Source organism: Grus americana, chromosome 18 (genome assembly GCF_028858705.1).
Source record: "Grus americana isolate bGruAme1 chromosome 18, bGruAme1.mat, whole genome shotgun sequence".
Lineage (NCBI taxonomy): Eukaryota > Metazoa > Chordata > Aves > Gruiformes > Gruidae > Grus > Grus americana.
The window spans coordinates 8,090,804-8,113,028 of NC_072869.1; the positions used below are offsets into that span (position 1 = coordinate 8,090,804).

At 49.4% G+C, this 22,225-nt stretch overlaps 1 protein-coding gene across 2 annotated transcripts in view; it reads left to right on the top strand.

Annotated features, from left to right (window-relative positions):
• Nucleotides 1-904: 904 nt before the first annotated feature.
• HID1 (HID1 domain containing) overlaps nucleotides 905-22,225 on the top strand; it is a 30,890-nt gene continuing 9,569 nt past the window's right edge. For both annotated transcript variants that reach the window (XM_054846825.1, XM_054846827.1), the window contains exons 1-12: nucleotides 905-1,113; nucleotides 8,739-8,888; nucleotides 11,262-11,432; nucleotides 14,173-14,286; nucleotides 17,158-17,264; nucleotides 17,737-17,853; nucleotides 18,620-18,842; nucleotides 19,243-19,299; nucleotides 19,392-19,532; nucleotides 19,945-20,035; nucleotides 20,681-20,832; nucleotides 22,076-22,154. In XM_054846825.1, coding sequence (XP_054702800.1) covers nucleotides 1,048-1,113; nucleotides 8,739-8,888; nucleotides 11,262-11,432; nucleotides 14,173-14,286; nucleotides 17,158-17,264; nucleotides 17,737-17,853; nucleotides 18,620-18,842; nucleotides 19,243-19,299; nucleotides 19,392-19,532; nucleotides 19,945-20,035; nucleotides 20,681-20,832; nucleotides 22,076-22,154 — 1,468 coding nt within the window. In that variant the 5' untranslated portion in view covers nucleotides 905-1,047. The remainder of the gene's footprint in view (nucleotides 1,114-8,738; nucleotides 8,889-11,261; nucleotides 11,433-14,172; nucleotides 14,287-17,157; nucleotides 17,265-17,736; nucleotides 17,854-18,619; nucleotides 18,843-19,242; nucleotides 19,300-19,391; nucleotides 19,533-19,944; nucleotides 20,036-20,680; nucleotides 20,833-22,075; nucleotides 22,155-22,225) is intronic.

A 22,225-nucleotide genomic window follows, 5' to 3' on the forward strand; every position in this document is an offset into this window, starting at 1 on the left:
TTGCAGAGCTGAACATGTGAAACGTAACTTAGCGACACCAAAAAGACCTGCCTTGGTTCACAGAGCTGCTCCGTGCAGAAAATGGTGACAGTTGCTTCAAAGGCAACACTGAATCACCTCCAACAGCTGCTTTGAGGTGTTCAGTGAGGGCCAAATGCTGAATGCCCAGTCTCCAGGGTTATAAAACATCCTTTCCTTGCAGGTGGGTAGGACTTAATCAGGGTTAATGGTCCACCACATGCAACAAGCTTGTTACAAGGTCCTTGCACAGGGTACTTGTTATGAGCCTGCTCGCTCCTGGCCCCTTTCAACCCAGGACCCTTGTCCCCAGTATCCCACTGCAACTCTGACCACCCCAGCTCAGGGCCAGGTTGCCAAGAGCAGCTGGGCTCTCCGGCGGTGGCTAGACCGAGCTGTCGTGGGGCTTGTGCCCAAGAGCAGCCGGGGAAAGGGGCTGCAGAGGACAAAGGCTGGGGGCAGAGGGGAGAAATAGGGGGGCAAGACTGGGGAGAGGGAGCTGATGGGGGGGAAAGGCAGAGGAAGAAGAGAAGGGGGCTGTCGGGGAAGGTGAGGCAGAGAAGGCAGAGGGAGCCTGGGCCAGAGCGAGGAAGGGCTGGAGGAAGGTGAAATGAGGCAAGCCGTGCTCTGCCGTGGGCACTCGCGGAGAGGGGAGACGAGGGAGGGTGCAGGGGGAGCGCGGCCGCGGGGAGTGAAGTGTGGGCGGAAAGGGGATGGAAGGAGGGAGGGGGTGAAGCGGGGAAGGGATGGCAGATGGAGAGGGGAAAGGAGGGGAGCTTGAGGCAGGAGGAGGAGCCGCGGCCGTGGGCGGAGGGAGGGATGCGGGAGGAGGGGAGGGAGGGCCGGGACCTGCGAGGCCCGGTTTGACAGGAGGGAGGGAGGGAGAGCCGCCGGTGCGGGGACAGGGGATGGCGGCAGCGGCGGCCCGAGGAGGGGAGGCGGGATCGGCGGCGTGAGGGACGGCCCCGCCCTGCCCGGACCTGCTCGCCGCGGCTGGCAGGCCGCAGCCCCGCCGAGCCGGGCTGCACCATGGGCAGTGCCGACTCCAAGCTCAACTTCAGGAAGGCGGTGATCCAGCTCACCACCAAGACCCAGGTGAGGGCCGCCATGTCGGGCGGTGGGTGAGGTGAGGTGAGGTAAGGGGGGGGCCGCCATGTCGGGCGGTGGGTGAGGTAAGGGGGGGGCCGCCATGTCGGGAGCCGAGGCCTCCCCCGCTGTAAGGTGGCCGGGGACGCTCGGAGGCAGCCGGGGCGGGCTGACAGGCCCCTCTCCCCCGGCCCTGCCCCGAGACACTCTCGGTGCTGAGGGAAGGCACCGGCCGGGCCGCTGCTCCCACAGCCCGACGCTGGTGAGCAGGGCCGGAGCGGGTGCCTTGTGCATGGGGACAGCGCTGCAGGCTGCTGGGGACCCGCGGGGCGGGGGTGGCAGCCCCGCCGGGGGCTTTGGCCGTGGCTGGCTCTGGTGGCGAGGCCTTGCCCTAAGGTTGGGGAGCTGATGGGGGGTCTGGGCAAGCTGGTCCCATCTGCCATGTCGCTGGGCTGTGGAGGGGCAAGAGTAATGCTGTAAGGCCACGCTCTGCCTCGGGCACCGGCCAGTTCCTGGGGGCAGCTGTCAGACCTGGCAGGGCTGTGCCTGTATGACGGCACTCACCTCTTCTGACATCCTGCGCATTTGCTAAACAGTGTCCTGTGATAGCAGACCAAGACACTGCTGTCATAAGGGATGTCCACAGCTCCTAATGTATTCAGCTGCAGGTTTATATCACCACATGGTTTAGCAATGTCTCCTTTTCTATATCTTTTTTTCTTCCGCCCCGCCCCCCCAATAATTAGTGGAGATTGAAAGGGCTGTTGGCGAACCATGCTGTTGGGGTGAGCTTTTTTGCAGCAGAAGCAGCTTCTACCTGTGACATACTGCTTTATTTCTGCAGGCTGAAGAGGAGAAGGAGTTAAGTGAAAGGAAGTCAGGATGGTGTATAGGGAGGGTGGTTGCCTAGAGGTCTGACAGATGTTGCTCATGTCCTGGGAGCTAGTTTAGTTCTTATCTTAAGTTGGGAACCCAGTAGCACACTGGCAGAAGATTAGTTGACTGTCCTTCTGTCTAAGGAGCAGAGGGATTTTGCTCTATTGAGAAATTGCATCTCAGTTTTTTCTGAGCTACAATGGAGAACTGCTGTTCTGAGCTGCCTTTGGTGGTGAGGGAATAACAGCTGCTAAGAAAACTTGGGGATGATGGCAGAAAGATATTTAACAATGGGGAATGAATTCAGAAGAAAAGGGTATGGATGCAAAGGAGTAAAGAGTAATAGGAGAAAATCTGTGAAAATTCAAGGGACGAAGACTAGGACTGGAAAATGAATCATAGAAGTGATACTGCTTTAGAAAGTATAAACACAATTTCTCAAAGGCTCTTCCAGCCTTATTTTCTATCTGCATTGCTCAGGAATGGCTTTTGTGAACATGTTCTTAAAAACCTCCAATTGTGGATGTTCCACAACATCCCTAGAGAACTAGATGAATTAATGTTTGAAGGGATTCTTCCAAAGTCTCTTCTGGATGCCAGATAGTTCAGAGTGCCTTCAGCTTTGGACTGTCCTTCCTGCACTGGGAAACATGCTTATAAAGTGAGATTGGGAAAAAGTAAAATTAAACCTAGTTTCTTAGTGCCTGTGTTAGCTGTAGGGATCTTCTCAGTCTGCTGTTCACAAAGAAAATCCTGCATGAGGCAATCCTTCAGATCACCAGCCAAGAAGAGAGTGCTCCCCTCCCCCAGTTTATCGACGTGTGTAATGAAAGAAGGCTCACTGGGGCCCCGAATGAAGGAAGGAGAAAAAGCTTCATTCTTGGCTGGATTTCATTTCACGTCTTTGTGGTCTAGGTGAGACTAACTGCCATGTGGAAAAAGGGTGGAGTGTTGGCGCTCCCATATTTACATACTGTAGAAGGGCACCGGTGTTTGCTTGTGCAGGATGCGTGACTGGGCTCTCCTGGAGCCTTCTGAGCTCGAACCAGCAGCAACCTCTGTGTAACCTCCTAGTCCATGAGACCCTGGACTCAAAACCAGGCTGCAATAACAGATGGAGTCAAGTCCCTCCTTCAAAGCTATTAGCTCAAAATACGCTTTGCTTTCTCAGCAGTGTGTCTCCTTTTTTGCAGCCTTCTCCTCTGACACTAGGTAGCTGGACAAATAGATTTTCGTCAAATCATTGGTAACGTGAAACTGTGAGCTTTCACAGAGAGTAATGCGCTGTGTGGTGTTTCATAAGGCTCTGATGGAAGTGGTTGAGCAGAAAGCACTGTTCACTCACTGGTTAAGGTTCAGAGCTGGCACTGAAGTTACATTTTTCTTAAAAAAACCCCAACAAGTTCTTATAATATCCAGGCTTTCGTTAATTAAAAAATGAGTGGTCTCATGTGAACGTTTTAAAAAAAATTAAATCTGTAAGGAACATAAAACTTGAATGCTTGTAGCACACATGGAGCGCAGAACTTGAAAGTCAAAGGCTGGACACAAATGGAATTGACTTCTTTGATTTTTTTTAATTGCCAAAGAGAAACTCTGAAGATGTAAGAGTATTAAAAAAGACAAATTACTTCAGAATTATTTCAGTGATTAAAAAAAGGCAATAGTACCAGAAGGAAGGAATTAGCATATGCTATGGACATATATTTATAATCACATATGGAGAAATGGGCTTTAGGATTTTGATATGATACATATATATAATGTTACACTGCATACCTTTAAATTGATAGGGCCCACCCTTTTAGTAATAAACCAGGTGTACTTTATCATAGAGAATATGTGAGCGCTCCCAAATTGCCCGTCAAAATGTTGTCTACTTAACAGCTGAAGGGAAACCTGGATTGCGAGTATGCCGACTAGTTGGTGGCAGAGCTGGGAACTGAAGCTGGGAGTCTCAACTGCTGGGGAAACACGCTTTCTTTTCCCAGCCAGTTGACGATTGAACAGGTTCTGCAGGCAACCGACTGGAAGATAAGAAATTTTGATCTTGTGAACCAGCTTGTTAGATTTTGATGCTAGCTATGCCTCTGCTTTTAAAGAGACAGGAAGGATCAAACACTAAGGACAAACTCCAGTCCTTTCTTTATCCCTGATGTGCAAGTGCAGTAGTATAACAGGCTGTTAATTAGAGCCTGATAAAAGTACACGTTGTACTTAGAGAGAGGTTGGTTTCTAGTAGCCTATTTCTGATGGCATTAAAGGTTGCTTCAAGTATCCAGGTCTTTCAGGGTGATCAAAAGCAAAGTTGTTGTCTTAAAAGCAAAGCTGTAACTAACACTTCACCCAGCTGCCTTTTGTCCTAGGCTTTCCCTGCCAGACTTCTACAAATCCCATTTTCCATTTTCCCTTGCAACAGGATCTCTGCTGAAATTCGTGTGGAGCTGCCATCCTTGGCAGCAGGGATGAAATCTTGCTAGTTATTAACATTTTTAATAAATCTGTCCTCAGTCTTTCCTTTTGCACAGTGGCTCACAAACAGGCGCTACAAAGGTGCATGAACTGCCTGAAGCTAATCCACTGGCCCTGCAGGGTTGCCTGATCTCCTAGAGCTCAATCAACTGCTGCATGAATGGCTCTGTGATCATTACACTCCACAGTTCTGCATCATCAGGGGTGGAAAGGAGCACACTGCTATTACCTATTATCCGAGCTTGCTTTGGGACCTTTTCCTGTTTATAGGACATGGTCAGCTCGACTGTTTTCCTGTTTCCCGTGACGTATCCTGTTTGCCTGGGGATTGCTTGTTCAGGGCTGTCATTCTCTGTTCGGTAACTGGCAAGATACTTGTAAACCAAGCGTCTTCTTTTTCTGACTCCTACAGTGTGTGTGTGGTGTGCTTTAAAGAATCTGGAACCCAATGTTTATGACTGTTGGGAAATAGAGTGGAGGTGTCCAGTAGGACTAGTTCTGCCTTTGTGTGGCTAGCATGCAGGTGGGAGGTCTTTGCATCTTGCCTGGGTGAACTGAAGGCAAAAGTCTCCCTCCTTGCCCACTCTGAGATGTCACATCACCTCAGCTCTGCCTGCTGTGTTACAGTCATCTCTTCCCTTTGGTGTGGAGAGCTTGGTTCTGGCAATAAGCTCTGTAACTTCAGCACCCTCTGTGGTGGGGCGTGTGGGGGTCAGGAACTTCCTTTGCTCTCCAGATGTGTTTCCAGAGTAGAGTTGACAGATCCCGTGATTCTTGAGGCAATGAAGTTCTTGTTCTCCTTGTGCCGCTGGTGCAGAGCTGGTCATCTGCGCTGTGTTGGAGGCACATCAGGCTTGCTCTTATCTGTGTGCTGCAGCTCCTTTGCCAAGAGAGGACACATCTCTGCTGATCTGGAGCATCTGAAGTGGCCCCAGCTCACAGCATTGCTGGTGAGGATTCTGCTTCTCATGAGCTCTTCTGGTTAAAGCACTGTCAAAGCTAGCTGCAGTGCTGTGGGATTTGTTACTGCAGCGTATGCAGTACCAACATTTGTAACTAAATCTTGACATTTCCAAATGAAGATATCCATGGCTGGTGAACAGGACTGTTCTAGGTCTCTGTATTTCCCTTCTCTGTGAGCTAGCTACAGGCAGTTGGGTGAGCTCAGCATGAGGAAATGGACATTTAGATCCCTGGAGATGCTGTGTGCAGAATACAATCAGCTTAAAAACATCCAGTAATGTTCTATCAAGGAGATGAATATTATGTGGATCGAGTAGTGTCATGATGCCAGACTGTTAATTAAAACAGGGGGGCTGCGGGGATGTGAGTGACTCAGTACTGAATCCATGTCCCAGAATTGTACACGGGATACCATCTGTTGGATGAAGAGCTGACTTGCTGCAGCTATTAAAAATGAAAGAAACGGTGTTTTAGCATAATCTGCTTGCCAAGATGGCAGCCATGACATTAACGTGGCTGCAGCATCCAACGTTGCAGCTCGGGTAATTGCTGCTATGCTTCTCTACCTCCATGTAATTTTAGTCGCAGACAGTGTTCTTCAATCCGTCTTAGCTGTTGTCTTACCATCTGTAAAATAGCGGCTGTGTTCAACCTCTGAGGAGGCCTCAGGCTAGTGGGAGGTAAAGGGATCTGTGCCTACTGGAGGGAAATAGTTTTCTGCTTCCCCTCCAGATGAGAGTGAATCCATTATTTATGCATGATCTCCAATTAGTAGCAATTGCTGCTCTCTGTTGTTGGTGGGAGTGGCTGTGGCAGGCAGCCAGTAGGTACATGTGGCAATTATACATGCGGTTGTGGTACGTGGTTGGAAAGGGGCTGTAGGAAGTGTAGGATGTTTCGAGCATTACATAGATTGGATTTCCAAATACTTGGCTCTCTTTGAGGAGTACAGTTAGAGATGAAACTTGCAAAATAGCTTTGCTTCCATTTAAGCATTTCATGCCCAGGTTACAGAGAGCACGGCACCTTTGCACACTCAGGAAGCTGAAAGTCAGGCTGTGAGCACTTCGCTGTTCCTGCAGATCCCTTCTGATGAGCTGTGGTCTTGAACCCTTTGGAAAAAAAGTTGTTCTTCCCTTGGAAAGGGATTTTGTGGGAACTTGCTTTGGTGGCCAGGTGATAAAATGAAGAGTGTTTCAGCACTAGAGCAGAGTTTAAGAAGATGCCTAAACACATGTGGTTTTTTTTCTGGTTTGTTTTTAAAGACTGGGGAGTTGCTTGGCCTGATTCACTGCATGGCTGGAAGGACCAGGACAATCAATAAGCAGCCTCTGTGGCACTGGAGCATTAAGGAAGAGAGCTTGCAGGGCAGTAACCTGCTATACCAGTTTGGGGGTGGGCTGCCTGCCTGCCCCTCTCACATTTTAGCCCTTAGGTGGTAGTGACGCATCACCTGCTCCCATACTGTGGCTCTTAACTCAGGAGGTGCTAGCAAAGGGGGAAATGCAGCACTTCTTGGTGTCAGAGCTGTGAATGAGCTGTTCTCCCTGGAGCCGTGTCTTGGCTGCATTTACAAACAGCATTGAGCTGGACAAGTTTTCTGCCTACTACAGCAGAGCGGAGAGTGGGCAGGAATTGTTTTAGTTAAACACATGTTCATATTTCTGACATGGTAGACCCACCCACGGTGCTGATTATTGCAGTTAGTGAGAGCTGCTGTTTGCTTTAGAGCCGCTGCAGGTTGCAGGCAGGAGGTTTCCCCTTGCCCCAAGTCAAGGGCTGGGGTTGCTCAGGCTCTTCTGACTTGCCGAGTGTGCCCCTACGCCTTGGTGCAGCTGGGGAAACTCCTCTGGAAACACTTCCATTTTCCTCTTCTGCCTGAAATCGTGGATCCATCTCTTTCACACTGCTCAGCATAAATACCTGTGTATTTATCCCACCTCTGGAGGAGGATTTTCGGGCTGGATGAGTGCTCCCAGCCTTCTTTGGATGATGCCTATCTCTTGGCAAGCAGCAACATTTAGATAGGAAGAGCCTGCTCAGTTTTAGACTGGCTGAAAAGTTAAGTCTTTCCTGATTATGCAGAGCTGCCAGGCTTTGGATGCCTGAGATGCCTTCTTGTTCAGCAAACAGTGCTGGCATTTTCACCTTCTAGGGAGTGGCAGGTCATCACCACGCTTCCGCAGGTTTGGAGGCACTGCTGGCCCTATGTGTCTGAGCCTGTGCTTCACCTTGAATGGCCATCGCTGTTCTGACTCTACAAAGCCATAAAGGGCAAAACAAGGTCCAGTCCGCTTTGTTCAGCTACATATTACCTGACACCCATGTTGTCATCATTGTTGTCTTGATTTCTAAGTTGATGCCATGCTGTCAGGAAGAAGCTGGGGAAATAACACTGGGACTCTGCAGCCAGCTGTACAGAGCTGTCTTTCCAGCTGCAGTCTGGCCAACAGACTGTCCTTGTGGGCAGTGTCCCCAGCACTGGGGTTTCACGGTGGGCTTGAGGAGAATCCTTGTTCTCTCACTGTGAAACGGAGACAACAGTGCTGGTAAATGAGTGGGTTGTCTGCACCTGCAAAGCCAGAAAAGGTAATGGGGAGAGGTGTGTTCCCAGGCATGGGAGGTGGGCTTCTCAGACCACAGGTCTGAAATGGATTGCTTTTTTTTTGGTATCTCAGCCTCCTCCTTCCATCTTCCTCTTTGAATTGCACACTTAGTGCTTTTTAAGAACAAAGCCTTGGCAGCGACCAGCCACACTGAGTCCAGTTCCCTATAAATATTTGATTCAGAAAGATCAATTCTGTTGCATCTGTGAGTGCTTTGAGGTGGGTCTGTCAGTTCCGTGGGTCTGTTCACACCCTAATGTGAGATGTCCCTGATTGCTTCCTTGAGGCTTTGGTTACAGTAGAAGTAATTCCAGTGTACACTCAGGGCATCTTTGGCTTGCTTTGAAGGCGACAGCACATGAGAGCAGCCTGGCTTATGCGTGTTGGTAAAGATCTTGTAATACACACCCTGGGTTGCAGAAAAGTAGGAGGCCTCATGTATGTTGTGACTCCATGAAAGACTTGGGGAGTCCCAGTCTGATGCAGTTGGTCACATGAATGTCTTGCTGCTCAGCCCATTGCTGAGGGAATGCTCTGTTTGAGAGATGAAATCAGCCAGAGCCCTGGTAACAGAGGTTGAGGTACAAAACCAGTACCAGTATGTTTTATTGAACCTTTTCTGTGCCTGGTCCCATCCCCAAGCCAGGCATAATCACTGATATTTGGACCTCATAGAATAGTAGTTCTGCATCTGTAACCATGTTTGTCTCTCCACAGCCCGTGGAGGCAACAGATGATGCCTTCTGGGACCAGTTCTGGGCAGACACAGCCACTTCAGTGCAGGATGTCTTTGCCCTTGTACCAGCTGCAGAGATCCGAGCAGTGAGAGAAGAATCGCCTTCAAACTTGGCCACTTTGTGTTACAAGGTAAGGCCAGTGCTGTCTTCTTCCTTGGTGCCCTGCTAGTAGGGGAGTGTCCCTGGATCAGTAGCATTATGGCTCCCAAGGGGAGACAGGTACCATATTATTTCCTTGTACCACCTGATGTGCTTGCTTGTCTCTGCCTTCTCCTGATGGTGACTTTCAGCCCTTCCTCTTGGTTTAACACAGACCACAGCTGGCATTTGCTCACTTTGAAGCCTTTTTCCTCTTGTCCCCTTCCTGTGTTTCACTGCCCTCTTCGGTCTTGCCTGCTGTATAAACTGCTTCCTGCTTAGGGAACTTTGTACTAAGGCTACATCTTTGTGGTGAGTCCGATGCATCCGATTCCTCATCTGCATTTAATTGCTCCTCACCGTGTGTCGGTCTGGCTTCAAGCTGATAGATCGCAGAAGGATGTGGAGATTGTCACTGTACAAGCACCTGGGTGAAGTTCAAGGGAGATCTTAAGACTTTTCTTCCTTCTGCTGTGACATCAGAGCATCCCTTATGCTGCTTCTGGTGTTGCCAGTGTGTGTGGAGCACAAGGGACATTGACTCACCGTTTCCTGACCTGCCAGGTCTGGCAAATTGTCAAGCTGGTCAGCAACAGCCTGAAACTCATTCTGCCTGGGAAAGTGCAGGTGTTAATAACGCTCCTGATTTGAGCCATGCAAAGAGTAGCCTTGAATTTGTCGTATTGGAAACATTTGGAATGGCATTTTCCCAGTTTTAAATGGTTGTTGCTGTCCTGTTTTTCTTTCCTGCTCTACAAAATGTTATTGAGACCTACTGAATCATACTGAGGGTACCTCTGACTGGGAATCATGCCTCAGACAGGTGTCTGTAGTGGATATTTGAGAAAGAATACTAAAATGAGGAAAAATGGAATGGTTCTTCCCTAGTGCTGTCTCCTGCCTTCTGGCAATCAGCAGCTTGGGAATCAAGAAGGGCTGAGGAGACCTTCAGTGACTACATAACCCCTTTGACTCTGTGTCATCTTTCCCCCAAAACCAGGACTAAAATATGGGCTGTTCTCCCTACTGGAAACAGATGTATTGGGAGACCTGGTGACTGCCAGGCTGTTTATCCAGGAGCCCAAGATCTTGGGATACCAGGGTCAGAGGAACCTGCAGACTCCTGCAGTGCTTTTGCCAGGCTGAGGGCCCCGACCTGTGCCATGTGCAGTGTGCCACTGGACTTAGCGGTGCTGCATGTGTGTGGAGAGCACAGCAGCATGGCTGAAGTGTCATTTGCAGTCATGGCTAGAGACTCAGACTGTACAGAGTCATAAATGTGCCTGAAAAAATAGTTCAGCTCAGTCACAGAGTAGTGTGTGGACAGACTGAGACTACGCAAACAGCATTTAAATACCTATTAAGGCAATGATTCAGGCTAGCAGAGCCAGTGACCCAGACGGTCTGCTATGATAATAAGCAGGGACATGAGACCTCATGAATTAAAAAGCATGAAGGTGAATCCTTGGTAAATGTTTTGGCTTTTATTCCCCCTCTGTTTCCCCTTGGGATCAGGGAGTAAGATCAAGCAGGTGCAGCTGCTGGGTGAAGGAGCTGCCTTTTTCTGTGGGTAAAACCTCCTGCTGCTGCCTCCTGGGGCTGTGGTTGCTGCCTGGCAAGACCCAGATCCTATTCTGAAAAACCCAGCAACTGTCTCCATTGGCAGTTTCAGCAGTGATTGGATGGACTGCAGAGACTCAGCCCAGAACCTCTTTCCAGAGAGAAAAGAGCTTCTTTCCCAACTGTCCTATTCACAGGATCAGTGGGGGAAACCTGGACTACCACCCTCCTCTGCAGCAGGACCTGGACAGACTCTGCTGGAATAGTCACAGGCAGCAGCTTAGCTCCCACCTCTGAGTCAGGAGAGGTCCCTGCTGCAGGTACACATACAGATCTGTCAGGCTTTGTGTGTTTCTGTGCAGTCTTCCCCTGCCAGCACCTCAGACCATGCAGCACAGTGCTGCTGCCTTGGTTCTGCCTGCGTCTTGTGTACTTGATGCGGCTGATTAATCTGATCCGCTCTTTGCAGCGTGTGGTGTCATGGAGCAGTGCTGGAAAGAGCCTTCTGGTGCTGTGGCTGGCTGTCTCACATGGCACGACACGTGTGCTGCATGGATTAGCCCTGGCATGTGAGGTCTCTTGCAGTGGGACAGTAGAAATTCAAGAAGGTCTGTGTAAGATCATTAATCCTATTTCTGCAGCGTTTCAAGCAGCAACAGTGCCTGTACTGTTGAACTTGGAGAAAATGGGCTCCAAGAACCCCTTATAACTCTCTGTGGGGGTGTCACCAGCAGGACAGACCTGCCCGACTCTTGCTAACTTGTGTCCAGGCTAATGCTACCTGTCTTGGTTTTGTTTCCTTCAGGCTGTGGAGAAGCTGGTGCAGGGAGCAGAGAGCGGCTGCCACACAGAGAAGGAGAGGCAAATCGTCTTGAACTGCTGCCGGCTCCTCACCCGTATCCTGCCTTACATCTTCGAGGACCCAGACTGGAGAGGTTTCTTCTGGTCAACTGTCCCTGGGGCTGGCCGAGGAGGGGTCTGTGTCTTGACACTTATTCTTCTTTCTGGAGGGTGAAGGGGAGGCTGCAGCAAGGAGACGCTATGTACATTTGGGAGCAACGTCATTCCAGTTATTTCTATTTGGTCAGAAATTAGGTGGCACCTTCTAAGTTCTTTACCTTCCTTTGATTCTTGCTGTTCTTCCTCTGACCCTCAGCTGCTTTGTTTAGCACAGGTTGCTGCATTATCTGGATATTTCACTTGGCTGTGTAGCTGTAGGAAAACACTGGTTATGTGAGGGAAGGCTTCTCCAGTATAACTGAAGGTGTGAAACAGAATGAACACAAGCGTGGTACTAAAGGCTGTATTACTTTCTTAAACTGAAATGACATTCTTCCATTAACTAAAGCTGATTTAAGATTCAAGTCAAACTGAAATAGGGTGTCATTTCCACTGATTTTACAATGTCACATTTAAAGCGACCCCTGCCAGAGAAGCTCTCAGCATCATGACTCAATACCCTGCTTATGAGCTGAGCGATACAGTTTTAACCAGAGGCCTAGCCTGATAGGTGAAGCCCACAATTGAGCAAGAGCGGTTAAAGAATTAGATACTGTTCCTGGCTCTGTTGGCGACGTATTTAACCTTAGGGGAGTCTCTGAACCTCCCTACATTTCTCTGTCTGGAGAGCAGACACAATAGTGCTCTTCTGTGTTTCTCAGTGGAACAGGGCAAAAGTGCTTTAGGTTCTCCTGCAAATAGGAGAAATAGTGTTGAAAACAGAGTTGAGTTAGGCCAAGAATATATCTTTGCCTGCTTGCTCCCTCAGCAGCTGCCTGCTCTGTGCACAGAGCGCCCTCTCCTACGAGTTTCTGAATCTGCAGGTCAGCATGGCTGTACTGAGTGAAGAGTGTGGTTTCCCCTGAATGTTAAGTGTACTGCAGTATCTTTGGGGACAATTAGAAAGGGTCAGCAGTGGTTGGTACAGTACAAACCTTGCACCTTGCACTGTCTCTGTCTGTCACCTCTAATCTGTTTCGCCTGAGGACACTTCAAGGGGAAGTTCTGGGTGGTAGAAAGGCAAGTCTTTGTTAGCCCTGCTCTGTTGTGTGATCTGTGTGATCGGGAGGGTGGTGGTTGTCCATTCTTTCATCCCTGCAGAGGCCAGGGAGTGCTGGAGAGGCTTAACAATGGAGGAGCTTGTTTTGGGAAGGAACATGCGGGGTGTCTGGTGCTCTGATCCAGCCAAGCTGCTGTTACTACTGTTTTTCCACCTTGTTCAGCACCTGGAAGAGAGTTTCTCAGCCTTAGAGTGGTGGGATCACCCCAGGGAGATCCAGCTCAGTGTGTGTGTGGTGGGTTGGGGAGCCCTCCTGCTGCATTGTGCCTCCTGAATGCTGGTGGAGCTGTTGTGGTTCAGTGTGCTCCATCATTTAACCATGTGCAGAAGCAGCTGTAAGGCTGGCTGAGCTGCCTGGCAGGGGATAACAAATAAAGCCCTGAGACTTTAGGGAAGCTAGGGTCACGTCTAATCTATATGGGCAACGGCTTTGCTGTCTGAAGACTGATTTCTCTCTGGGAACTGAAAGGGAAGATGATGGTATGCCTGGACCATTAGTAAATATCTGCGATTATCCTTTGCCTGCTTCATGATGGATGGCAGAGCTCCTGCAGCATCGGTTTCTCCCTCCTGTAAGGGAGTCTGTGTTGTGTACAGATCTATTGGTTTGTTGTGTGTCACCCATTTTGGATATGGTGGTACCCAGAGTCCACAAGGACTTTTTTTGGCAGCCGAGGTGATGTTAGCAAAGATCATTCTTGGAAAAGAAATCCCCTTGTACCCTAGTGCTTGTCACTTCATCTCTGACTGCGAGCTCAAGTAAAAGCATCTTTGCTGTACTAGCTCCATCCATCTTCTCTGTGCCTCTCCTTACATCCGGGATCTGTTTGACGGTAGTCTTCCTGCTGTCACTGAGACAGACGTCAGATCCACACAGGCTATTATCTCCATTAGCTGCTTGCTATGATTTGAGCTGTGTGTTGTGCGCAGGCTGACAGAGGCCTGGCTGAGATAGATAAGCACCAGTGTGTGGTGGGGAAGGCCTCCCATCCAGGATGCTCTTTGACAGGCAGGATCTGGCAAGGTTTCCCGTGGCAACGGCTGCAGAGGGGTAGCCATGCATGATTCGAGTGATTGCTTTGAATGCTGGAGACATCAAAATCCCCTCTGCTGTCATGCTTGCTCTGCCATGGCAGACTGAGGCAGCCCCTCGCATGGTGCACGCAGCCTCTCCTGGTTCTGTCACCTCCACTTCTGGGCAGCCCATGCAGAACTTTGAGAGGTTTTACACCTTATCACTGCTGGCTGGCTTCTGCCTATTGCTGTCTCTGTGCACCATCCAAGTTGCCCTCCTTCATGGCTGTAAACCCCTCTTCTCTGTAAATGGTTCCCTTCCCTTTCGTCTTCAGTAACTCAAGCATCTCCACGTGGCAAGGTCCAGTGCTACTCTTCTGTTTCCCCAACATCTCTAGGCCTTTGTCTGCTTGGCCTGGTGTCATTAAAGAGCTTATTCCTATTTAGTTATCACCTTCTGGGGGGAATTTCTTTTCTGTACTTGCTGAGTTTTGTGTGTTTCTCCCTCTTGTTCCTTTGTAACTTGTTACCTCCTTGTGTGTTCTTGGGAAGTGTATCTTCTCCTGCTGTGTTATGCTAGTGTTACTGCGTGCTCTTTGCTAACGCTGGGCTGACAATACTCTTCCACATTTCTTGCTTTTAGGGAGATGAAGATGATGAAAATGCCCGGCCGCTGGCTGAGTCATTGCTCCTTGCTGTTGCAGATCTGCTTTTCTGTCCCGATTTCACTGTGCAGAGCCACCGGAGGAGCACGGTGGTAAGTTGAATCATGAGATTATCTGCATAGAGGTAGATTAGCTGCATAGTAGGGGGTACCCTGGAAAACCCCAGCAGCTTCCTGCAAACCTGCAGGCAGGAAAATACGGAGTCACTGAGCTTGAACCCACAGTGGCTAATATTGATCGACATTTTGGGTTCACTGTGTGGTGTTTGTGCCTTCTAAAACAGATGTTCTGAGACAGCTGAGTGAGTCTCAGCTGGAGTGGCTGGCACTTACCCCACACTACAGCTTGCCCCTCAGGAAAAGGTGGTTGTGCTGGCAAACAACCACTCTTCTGTTGTTGCCAGTGGAGCAGAGACCTTTAGCACCTTGTTCCTTTCACTGGCAATTTGGTGCAGTCCAGGGCAGGAAGCAGCTGTTTGCCTGATCGCAGGTGCTATGATCTGAATGAGTAGATGGTCTCTGATGTGCCCTTCCACCTCCTCTCCCTCTCTGTATCGTTGCAGCAAAGACAAATGCGTTCTGATCCTTATGGTGACTGTCTGTACTTCAGAGGAGTTCCCTGAAGCAGGATTTTCCTTCCAGGTGTATTAAGGACAGATTCTGGTGCATCTCCCTCCTTCCCTCGCTCTTTCTCTCTCCCCACCAACGACTCCATGGTGTTTCTTGTAGGTCCAGTCTATAAACAAAAGTGGGCAGCCCTCCTTTTTGATACAGCTATTATATAAATTAAAAATGAACATGCTAAGCCACTATGTATTCGATGGCTGCAAAATTCCCTGATAAACCTGAGTACTAAATTGCTTGCTTGAAGTTTCTGGGTAGTAGAAACAGGGTTAAAATCTGTCACCTGGGGCTGAAGGGGTAAGGCTCAATCAGAGCCACATGGGTATGTGCTAAGAGTAAGTGGGAGAGTGGCTGAAAGAGATGCACTTGTCTTGTGCTGTCACTTGGGATGGATTGCACAAGTGGGGGTGGCAACATTTTTTCCTGGGAGAGCCTCCTCACCCCCCTCCTGTGATTTTTTCCTTGGCAGCAGCCAGCCTGGTTTTCCAGGGGTCTGGGCAAGTTGAATTAGATGATGGGATTGTGAATGCTTTATGTTCCTTGTTAGCTGCCTGCTGCTGCCTGCAGCCTCTGCAGACTTTGCCTAGCTATCTGACCTGCGCTCTTGGGTCTGACTGCAGGTTAAGAGCAGAGATGGGTGCAACCACCTCCTGCTCAGGGTAGAACAGCATATGGCCCCAGAGATACAGATGGTGGTGGATAGTTGCTGAAGCAGAATTAAGTAAAGAGGAAGAGTAAGAGCTGGGAAGGAATGGACAAAGGAGTCTCAGGAGTGACCCATACTCTTTTGCTGTTTACCTTCCTATTGAAGTCAGTCCTGGAATTATGGCTAGAAATTGGGGACCCCTCTGTCATGCTCAGTGCTTGCATAAATGTGTTTTATCACTTACTTGCAAAGGCTGAGCTCTTTGAAGACATTGGCACCTGCTTTTTTAGGCCTGGGCAACTGCTATAGTGATGGCTGGTAACATGCTATGTCCTCCTAGTGTTCCTGTTTAGTCACACGCAGTAGAAGCAGGTTTGTGGATGTAACTACTTTTTTTTTCCACGAAGCCTGTGCTTGGCAGGAGATGTTCAAGATTTGGTTGTGGAGGGAGCTGTTTGGCTCTCCAATCTCAGCAAGAGTTGTTCTGAGGAGCTTGGTGAGAAACCTGACAGCCAGTGAGCTCCGGCCTATCTGTAGGAAGTGAGTAGTAAGGCAGGAAAAGCCCAGACTGTGGAGGAAGCTGCAGTTGCTTCTGTGTCAGCAGTAGCTGCTTTCAGCATGCTGTTTTTGTGGGAGTCATGGTTGGGGTGGTAAGCGCATCTTTGTTGCCCTCAAGCCCTGCTGTCCTGAGATCAGTGCCTTTGTGGGAGGGAGGAAGGGAGGGAGGTTGTGCAATGGGAACCCAGAGCAATTAGAAACAGTCCCCTGATCTGCTTTCCCCAAGTCCAGAGAGGAAAAAAGGCAGGTGGTAGAATTTGCTTAATTAAACCCCAAAAAAGAGACAGCCAAAGTGTGCCAAGTGCACGTGATGCAAACATATTCATCTGGGCCCTTACTCCTGGTTGTTCCTGGAGGGTCGACAGGTGACTTTAAATGAGTGCTTGTCTCCGCAAAGCTGCTTCAACCCTGACCTGACTGACCATGACAAAGAAGATGGGCAAACTGCTGTGGTTCATCTCCTCAGGTTGCAAAGCAAGAGTTTGGGAGTCGTTCCAGCAGCTGTCAAGGGACAGGGAGGGTTCTCACTAGGAGAGACAACATATTTGCAGTCACCTTCTTGCTTTACCCTCTGAAAAGCAAGTCACAGCCATATCCAATTTTATTATAAATGAGGGTTAATTTGCTGCTTCTCCTGCCTTTGGGGTGCAGCCATTGTGAGTCACCATTGTGTGGGTAAACCCAACATGATGCGCCCTGAGATAGGATCAAGGTGTCAAGCAGGACTGAACCCCTGTGTGGTGCTCTTGATCTGCAAAGGAAGAGCCCTGACCTGGGCTGCGTTTCATGAGATGTGGAGGAAAGGAGAGGAGGTGGTGTTGCATCTAGTAATGAGAACCGAATGTATTTTGGATCCTTTGGTGACCCTCCCCAGTGGAGGTGGCTAGCGTTGCACCTTAGTATGCTAGAGGAAGGGCCTCATTCTGCATGGTGCTCAGTACCTGTTGAAGATGAGAGGTCTTCTGTCAGGCGTGTTCCCTGGGTGGGGCTGCTGTGTATAGTCAGAGTGTTTGGCTATTTTTCTGCTGGTTTCTTTGCTATTGCTAAAGAGAGTGGCTGAACTGCCTTGGATACTACTGGCAGTGTCAACTCTTGCTCTTTTCTTCTGTGGTCCAACCTCTTACTTCTCCCCACAGGACACAGCAGAAGATATCCACTCCATTGACAGCTGTGAGTACATCTGGGAGGCAGGAGTGGGCTTTGCTCATTCTCCACAGCCTAACTACATCCATGACTTGAATAGGTAAGAGGGTCTACAAAGGCAGAACGGAAAGAAACTGGGCTCAGGAGAGGAGGATCTGAGGGAGGTGGGCTCTCCTTGGGTATCTGTGATTCCCAAGGGGCTTTCTCCTTGCTCCTTTCTGAGCTAAAACGACTGGCAACACATCAGAAAAACCAGCTGACCTTTTAAACAGCTTTTTGTAGTATGATACAGGAGTCAGAGTGTCTGCAGCAGGAACTGGCAAAACATGGCTGCTTTGAAAATGCCTACGAGCTCTGTACTGTATTTCTTTTTCATAAGGCAGCAATTCTGCTGAGCTTTGTGCCAGTGACAGTAGTATTGCTTATGAAATAAAATGGGCTTAGCTGTCTGTGGGGAAGATTTTCTAGATGGGACTGAGCCTTCCGTATGTGTTGTGGTAAGCAATTGTGCCTCCTGCACTCAGTCCTTGCTCCTGAATGGCTCCAGGCCTTGGCTTCTTCCCTTCTTTCAGAACAGAGCTGCTTAAGCTGCTGCTGACCTGTTTCTCTGAGGCCATGTATCTGCCTCCCTCCTCGGACAGCAGCAACACCAACCCCTGGGTGCAGTTCTTCTGCTCTACAGAGAACAGGTAAGGATGAAGGGTGGGGGACTGGGCACCGGGGGGAGAAATGCCTTCAAATCTTCCATGGCGTGTGTTGGTAATGGGGGACCATAGGACTTACTACTTCCAGCATCTAGGGGCTGTTGTTCTTTTTCTTTGTCCCATTTTATGTACGCCCCATTAGCATCTCTGCTTAGTGAGAATTGTTCCTCAGCAGTAAAAGGAGAGACTGAGCATGGTGCTCACTGGAGTTTGATGCAGGACCAATCCCTGTCCTGTGGGAAATGGCAGATCCTGTTCCCTGCTGTAGACCCTGTTCCCTCGTGGGGACGGTGGTGTGGCACTGCAGTGGGTGGCTCGTGGTGATGGTGGCAGATGAATGGTGCCCTCTAGTGACATTGTCTCCTCTGGGACTTTGGGCTCCTCAGGTGACAGTTGCTCATCTGGGGGAGCACAGTGCTGGCTAAAGGCAGGCAGTTCTGTCTTTCCAGAGTCTAGAGAGCTTTGAGGTCCTGTCCCCTTTTTCACATTGCTGCACAGGGCTCTTCTGGGAGGCCACACGGCCTTTTTCACCTCCCCTTCCCTCTCAGCTGTAGTCCAGGAGACCAGCTAGGAGCTGGAGTGTCAGCTTTTGTCTCTGGGCTGCTCAGTCACAGGACACTGTCATAGGTTAGAGAAGATGATTGTGTTTTGTCACGACCCCAAGCTCTTGGGGAGACAGATGCCTGTCCCTCCCCAAGGCAGCACCTTTTGCTTCCTGCTTCTGCCTTCTGAGAATGTTTTTTCCTCCCAGACATGCGCTCCCACTCTTCACCTCGCTCCTGAACATCGTCTGTGCCTACGACCCGGTGGGTTATGGGATTCCTTACAATCACCTCCTTTTCTCGGACTACCGCGAGCCCCTGGTGGAAGAGGCAGCCCAGGTGCTGATTGTCACTTTGGACTATGACAGCTCCACCAGTTCAAGTCCTACTGTGGATGGCACGACAACTGGCACGGCCATGGATGATGTGGATGTGAGTGGCACTGGGATCTGTATTTGCTGCTCTCCTGAACTCCCTGTGGTCCTCTTACACCAGCCTGCATTGAATGTTGACCTGTAGGGCCCAGCACCACTCCTCTCCTTGCATACTGCTCTCTCTGGCCTAGTCCTGCTTCTTCCCTGTAGGTCACTAAACAGCTGTAGATGGCCAGACCACTAGGTTTTGGTCACTGACTGGAACCAGGAGCGCGTAAGTGAAAAGCCCCTGACTTTTCTGTTCCCTGAGGTGCTCTGTCTCCTTGCATTTGAAACTGGATCATTCAGAGGGGAAGCTGAAAGGGGACACGTTCGCCCCCATAGCCAGTGGTTACACTTTGACTTCTTGAGTAAACCTTGCTGCCAGTAAGCATTTCACTCCTTGTCTTTGAACACAGCCTCCCGGACCAGACAATCTGTTTGTGAATTACCTCTCAAGAATACACCGAGAGGAGGTAATGTGCTCCTATCTTGAACTATTTCCTGATTTCATGCTGATTGCATTAGTCTTGCGCCCACCGCAGTCTCTTTCCTGGTCTGTCTGCAGGATTTCCAGTTCATCCTGAAAGGAGTGGCCCGCTTGTTATCAAACCCGCTGGTCCAGACCTACCTGCCAAACTCTGCCAAGAAGATCCAATTCCATCAAGAACTCCTCGTCCTCTTCTGGAAACTCTGTGACTTCAACAAGGTGTGGATCTGCTTCTTGCTGAGCTTTGTCACACCTTCCCTGTTGCCCAGAGCCTGGTGTGGCTGTGGCTGGACTGAGCCGTGGTGATGAGCTGTGCGCAGGTAGTTGGCAGTGACTCCATGGTACTCTGGTCAGCAGCACTACTCCCTGCTGGGTGGGTTGGGGGGGTCTGGCTCCAGGGAGAGTCAGTGAGAGAGGCTGCAGCTCCTGAAGGTCAATGCTTGAGGTAAATGCAGGAGCAGGTGTTATAATAACTACAAATAACGGTGGAGTTGAAGAGCTGGTGCATACACCAGCATTTCTGATGTTCTTGAGAGACTAATTAGGTTGAGGCTACTTGGCCTGAGTCCTACAGATGGTGCAGAAAACCAAATACGCTCGTGATTGTCTGAAGTCCTCCCCTTTCTTCCAGAAATTCCTCTTCTTTGTGCTGAAGAGCAGTGATGTTCTGGACATCCTTGTCCCAATCTTGTATTTTCTCAATGATGCCAGAGCAGACCAGTGTAAGTTGGTTATTTTCAATATTTGGGATGATCTGTGCTTGGCAGTTGAGCCAGAATGTTTTGAAGATGCTTTTTCCCTACTGAGATGTGATAGCATCTCGAGTGCGTGTTCCTAGCCTTCTGCAGGCATGGAGTAGAATGGTTCAGTTAGCTGTGTGTTAATGTTTGTAACAGACCAGAAGCAGAACATGATCTATACTACAACACAGGGAGATTCTTAGCATGTGTTAACTCATTTGGAGTCCTTACACCAAAAACTGTGTCCCTGATCCCATGAAGAGGGAGAAATGAGCAATCTGCTCTTGCCTTGGGTGTAAATCAGGCTTAACTCCATCACTGGGTAGCGGAAGGAAGTAGTCAGATCACTCCTACTACGGTGAGGGGTTTGCATCAAGAACATAATGAAGAAAAGCGTGATCTATCCAAGACTTAACATTGTACTGGCCCCATAGATGTGCTTGGGAAGGACACTGGTACCAGCAACGGAGGGGGCTCTGTATGGGCTGTCCCTTATCAGGATGATCTGGTCTGTGCAGTTTTTCTTTCAGTCCCATAGTGTTTCTCCTCACTGCCCTTCTGTCTTTAGGAGTCCACTGGCCTCACTGTGGTGTGTGGGGTTTTGTTTTGTTTTGTTTTTTTCTGCAGCACGAGTGGGCTTGATGCACATTGGGGTTTTTATCCTCCTGCTTCTCAGTGGGGAGCGTAACTTTGGGGTTCGACTGAACAAGCCGTATTCTGTACGAGTGCCTATGGACATCCCTGTCTTCACAGGGACACATGCAGATCTGCTCATCATAGTGAGTATAGCTCCAGCAGTTCTTTTCTGTCCCTCCTAACTCCTGTTTCCTACTTCCACAAATAATTGTCCTTCTTCCTCTTTCAATATACTCATCCTTCCTAGATTGCTAGCACACTGAGTAGCTAGAAAGTGTGTGGGATGCATCCAAGCACTGGTGGGATCTTTGCACTCTGTTAACCTGAAGTGATATGTCTGGCATGGTGCATATGCATGAGATGCAGTTCCATCTGCATGAGATGATCCTGGATGGTGCTGGACTGGTGTCTAAAGGACTCTGGGACTGGCATGAGTAGGATGGGTGCATGGTCTCTACCAGGCTTGACTGCAGGTGGGGAAGGCAGGAGATCTGACTGCATTGCTGGCTCTGTCCCAAGTAACCAGAGTGGTGTGGAGCACATCTGTCAAGAATGGGAACAACGGTGATATCAAGCTCAACCCTACAGCTTTGGGTTGCTGCAAGTTTTCATTCATCTTTCAGTCTCTAGCATTGAGGGTGGTTCTCCCATGTCAAGTTAGTGCTCATTTGCCAGAGGAAAAAATTTCTCAGCAGCTTCTGATAAACCTCCTAAAGGAGATTCCTATTAGGAGGAGTTGGAAGAAATGTGCCCAGTAAAACTGTTCTTGATGCTATGTGTTTTGCTATTCCATTCCATTAATCTTAGATGATCTCTGTATTTTCATTATGCTGCAGGTCTTCTCTACAGGCATGCCAGCTAGAGGTGGGAAGGCCAAGACTGGGAATGTCTTAACTGGTTGTGAGGCAGTTGAATCTTTCTATGTCTGAGGCTATAGCTAAGAAAAATAGGACAAACGTTTGAGTTAGAAGTTTGCACTAAATTAAAATGTGAAATGATTGGTTCTGTGGCGTTTCAGGTAGCTATCATTAGGGTTCAGAGTCAAAATCCATTGGAGATGAAGATGTTTCTTACTTCCTGGTTGTTTATTTTTGCCTCAGGCTGCCTGTGCATTTTGGAACGGCTTACAGTCAGTTTCTGTTTGCAGTGTTGTAGAGCCCTAATCACATCCCCGAAGGATTCCTTGTGAATGAAAGCTTGTGCTCCTGGAGTGCAAGTCTGCAGTGAGAGCAGCCTTCCCCACCTGTGTAATTGTGGAGTGCGCAGGGCCCTGCCTAGGAAGGAATGGTGTCAGGAAGTGATTAGTGTGGGGGTGGCACTGGTTTTGGTTGAGAGGGTGCTGTCAGTGAGGTACTACCTTTCTCAACAACTCCTTCCTTACCATAGGTCTTTCACAAGATCATAACCAGTGGGCATCAGCGGCTGCAGCCTCTCTTTGATTGCCTGCTCACCATCATCGTGAATGGTAAGTGCTGTGTGTGGTGTGAAATCACAACCCCGAGAGGGGACAGCTCTGGCTGCCCTCACTCCCCTCTC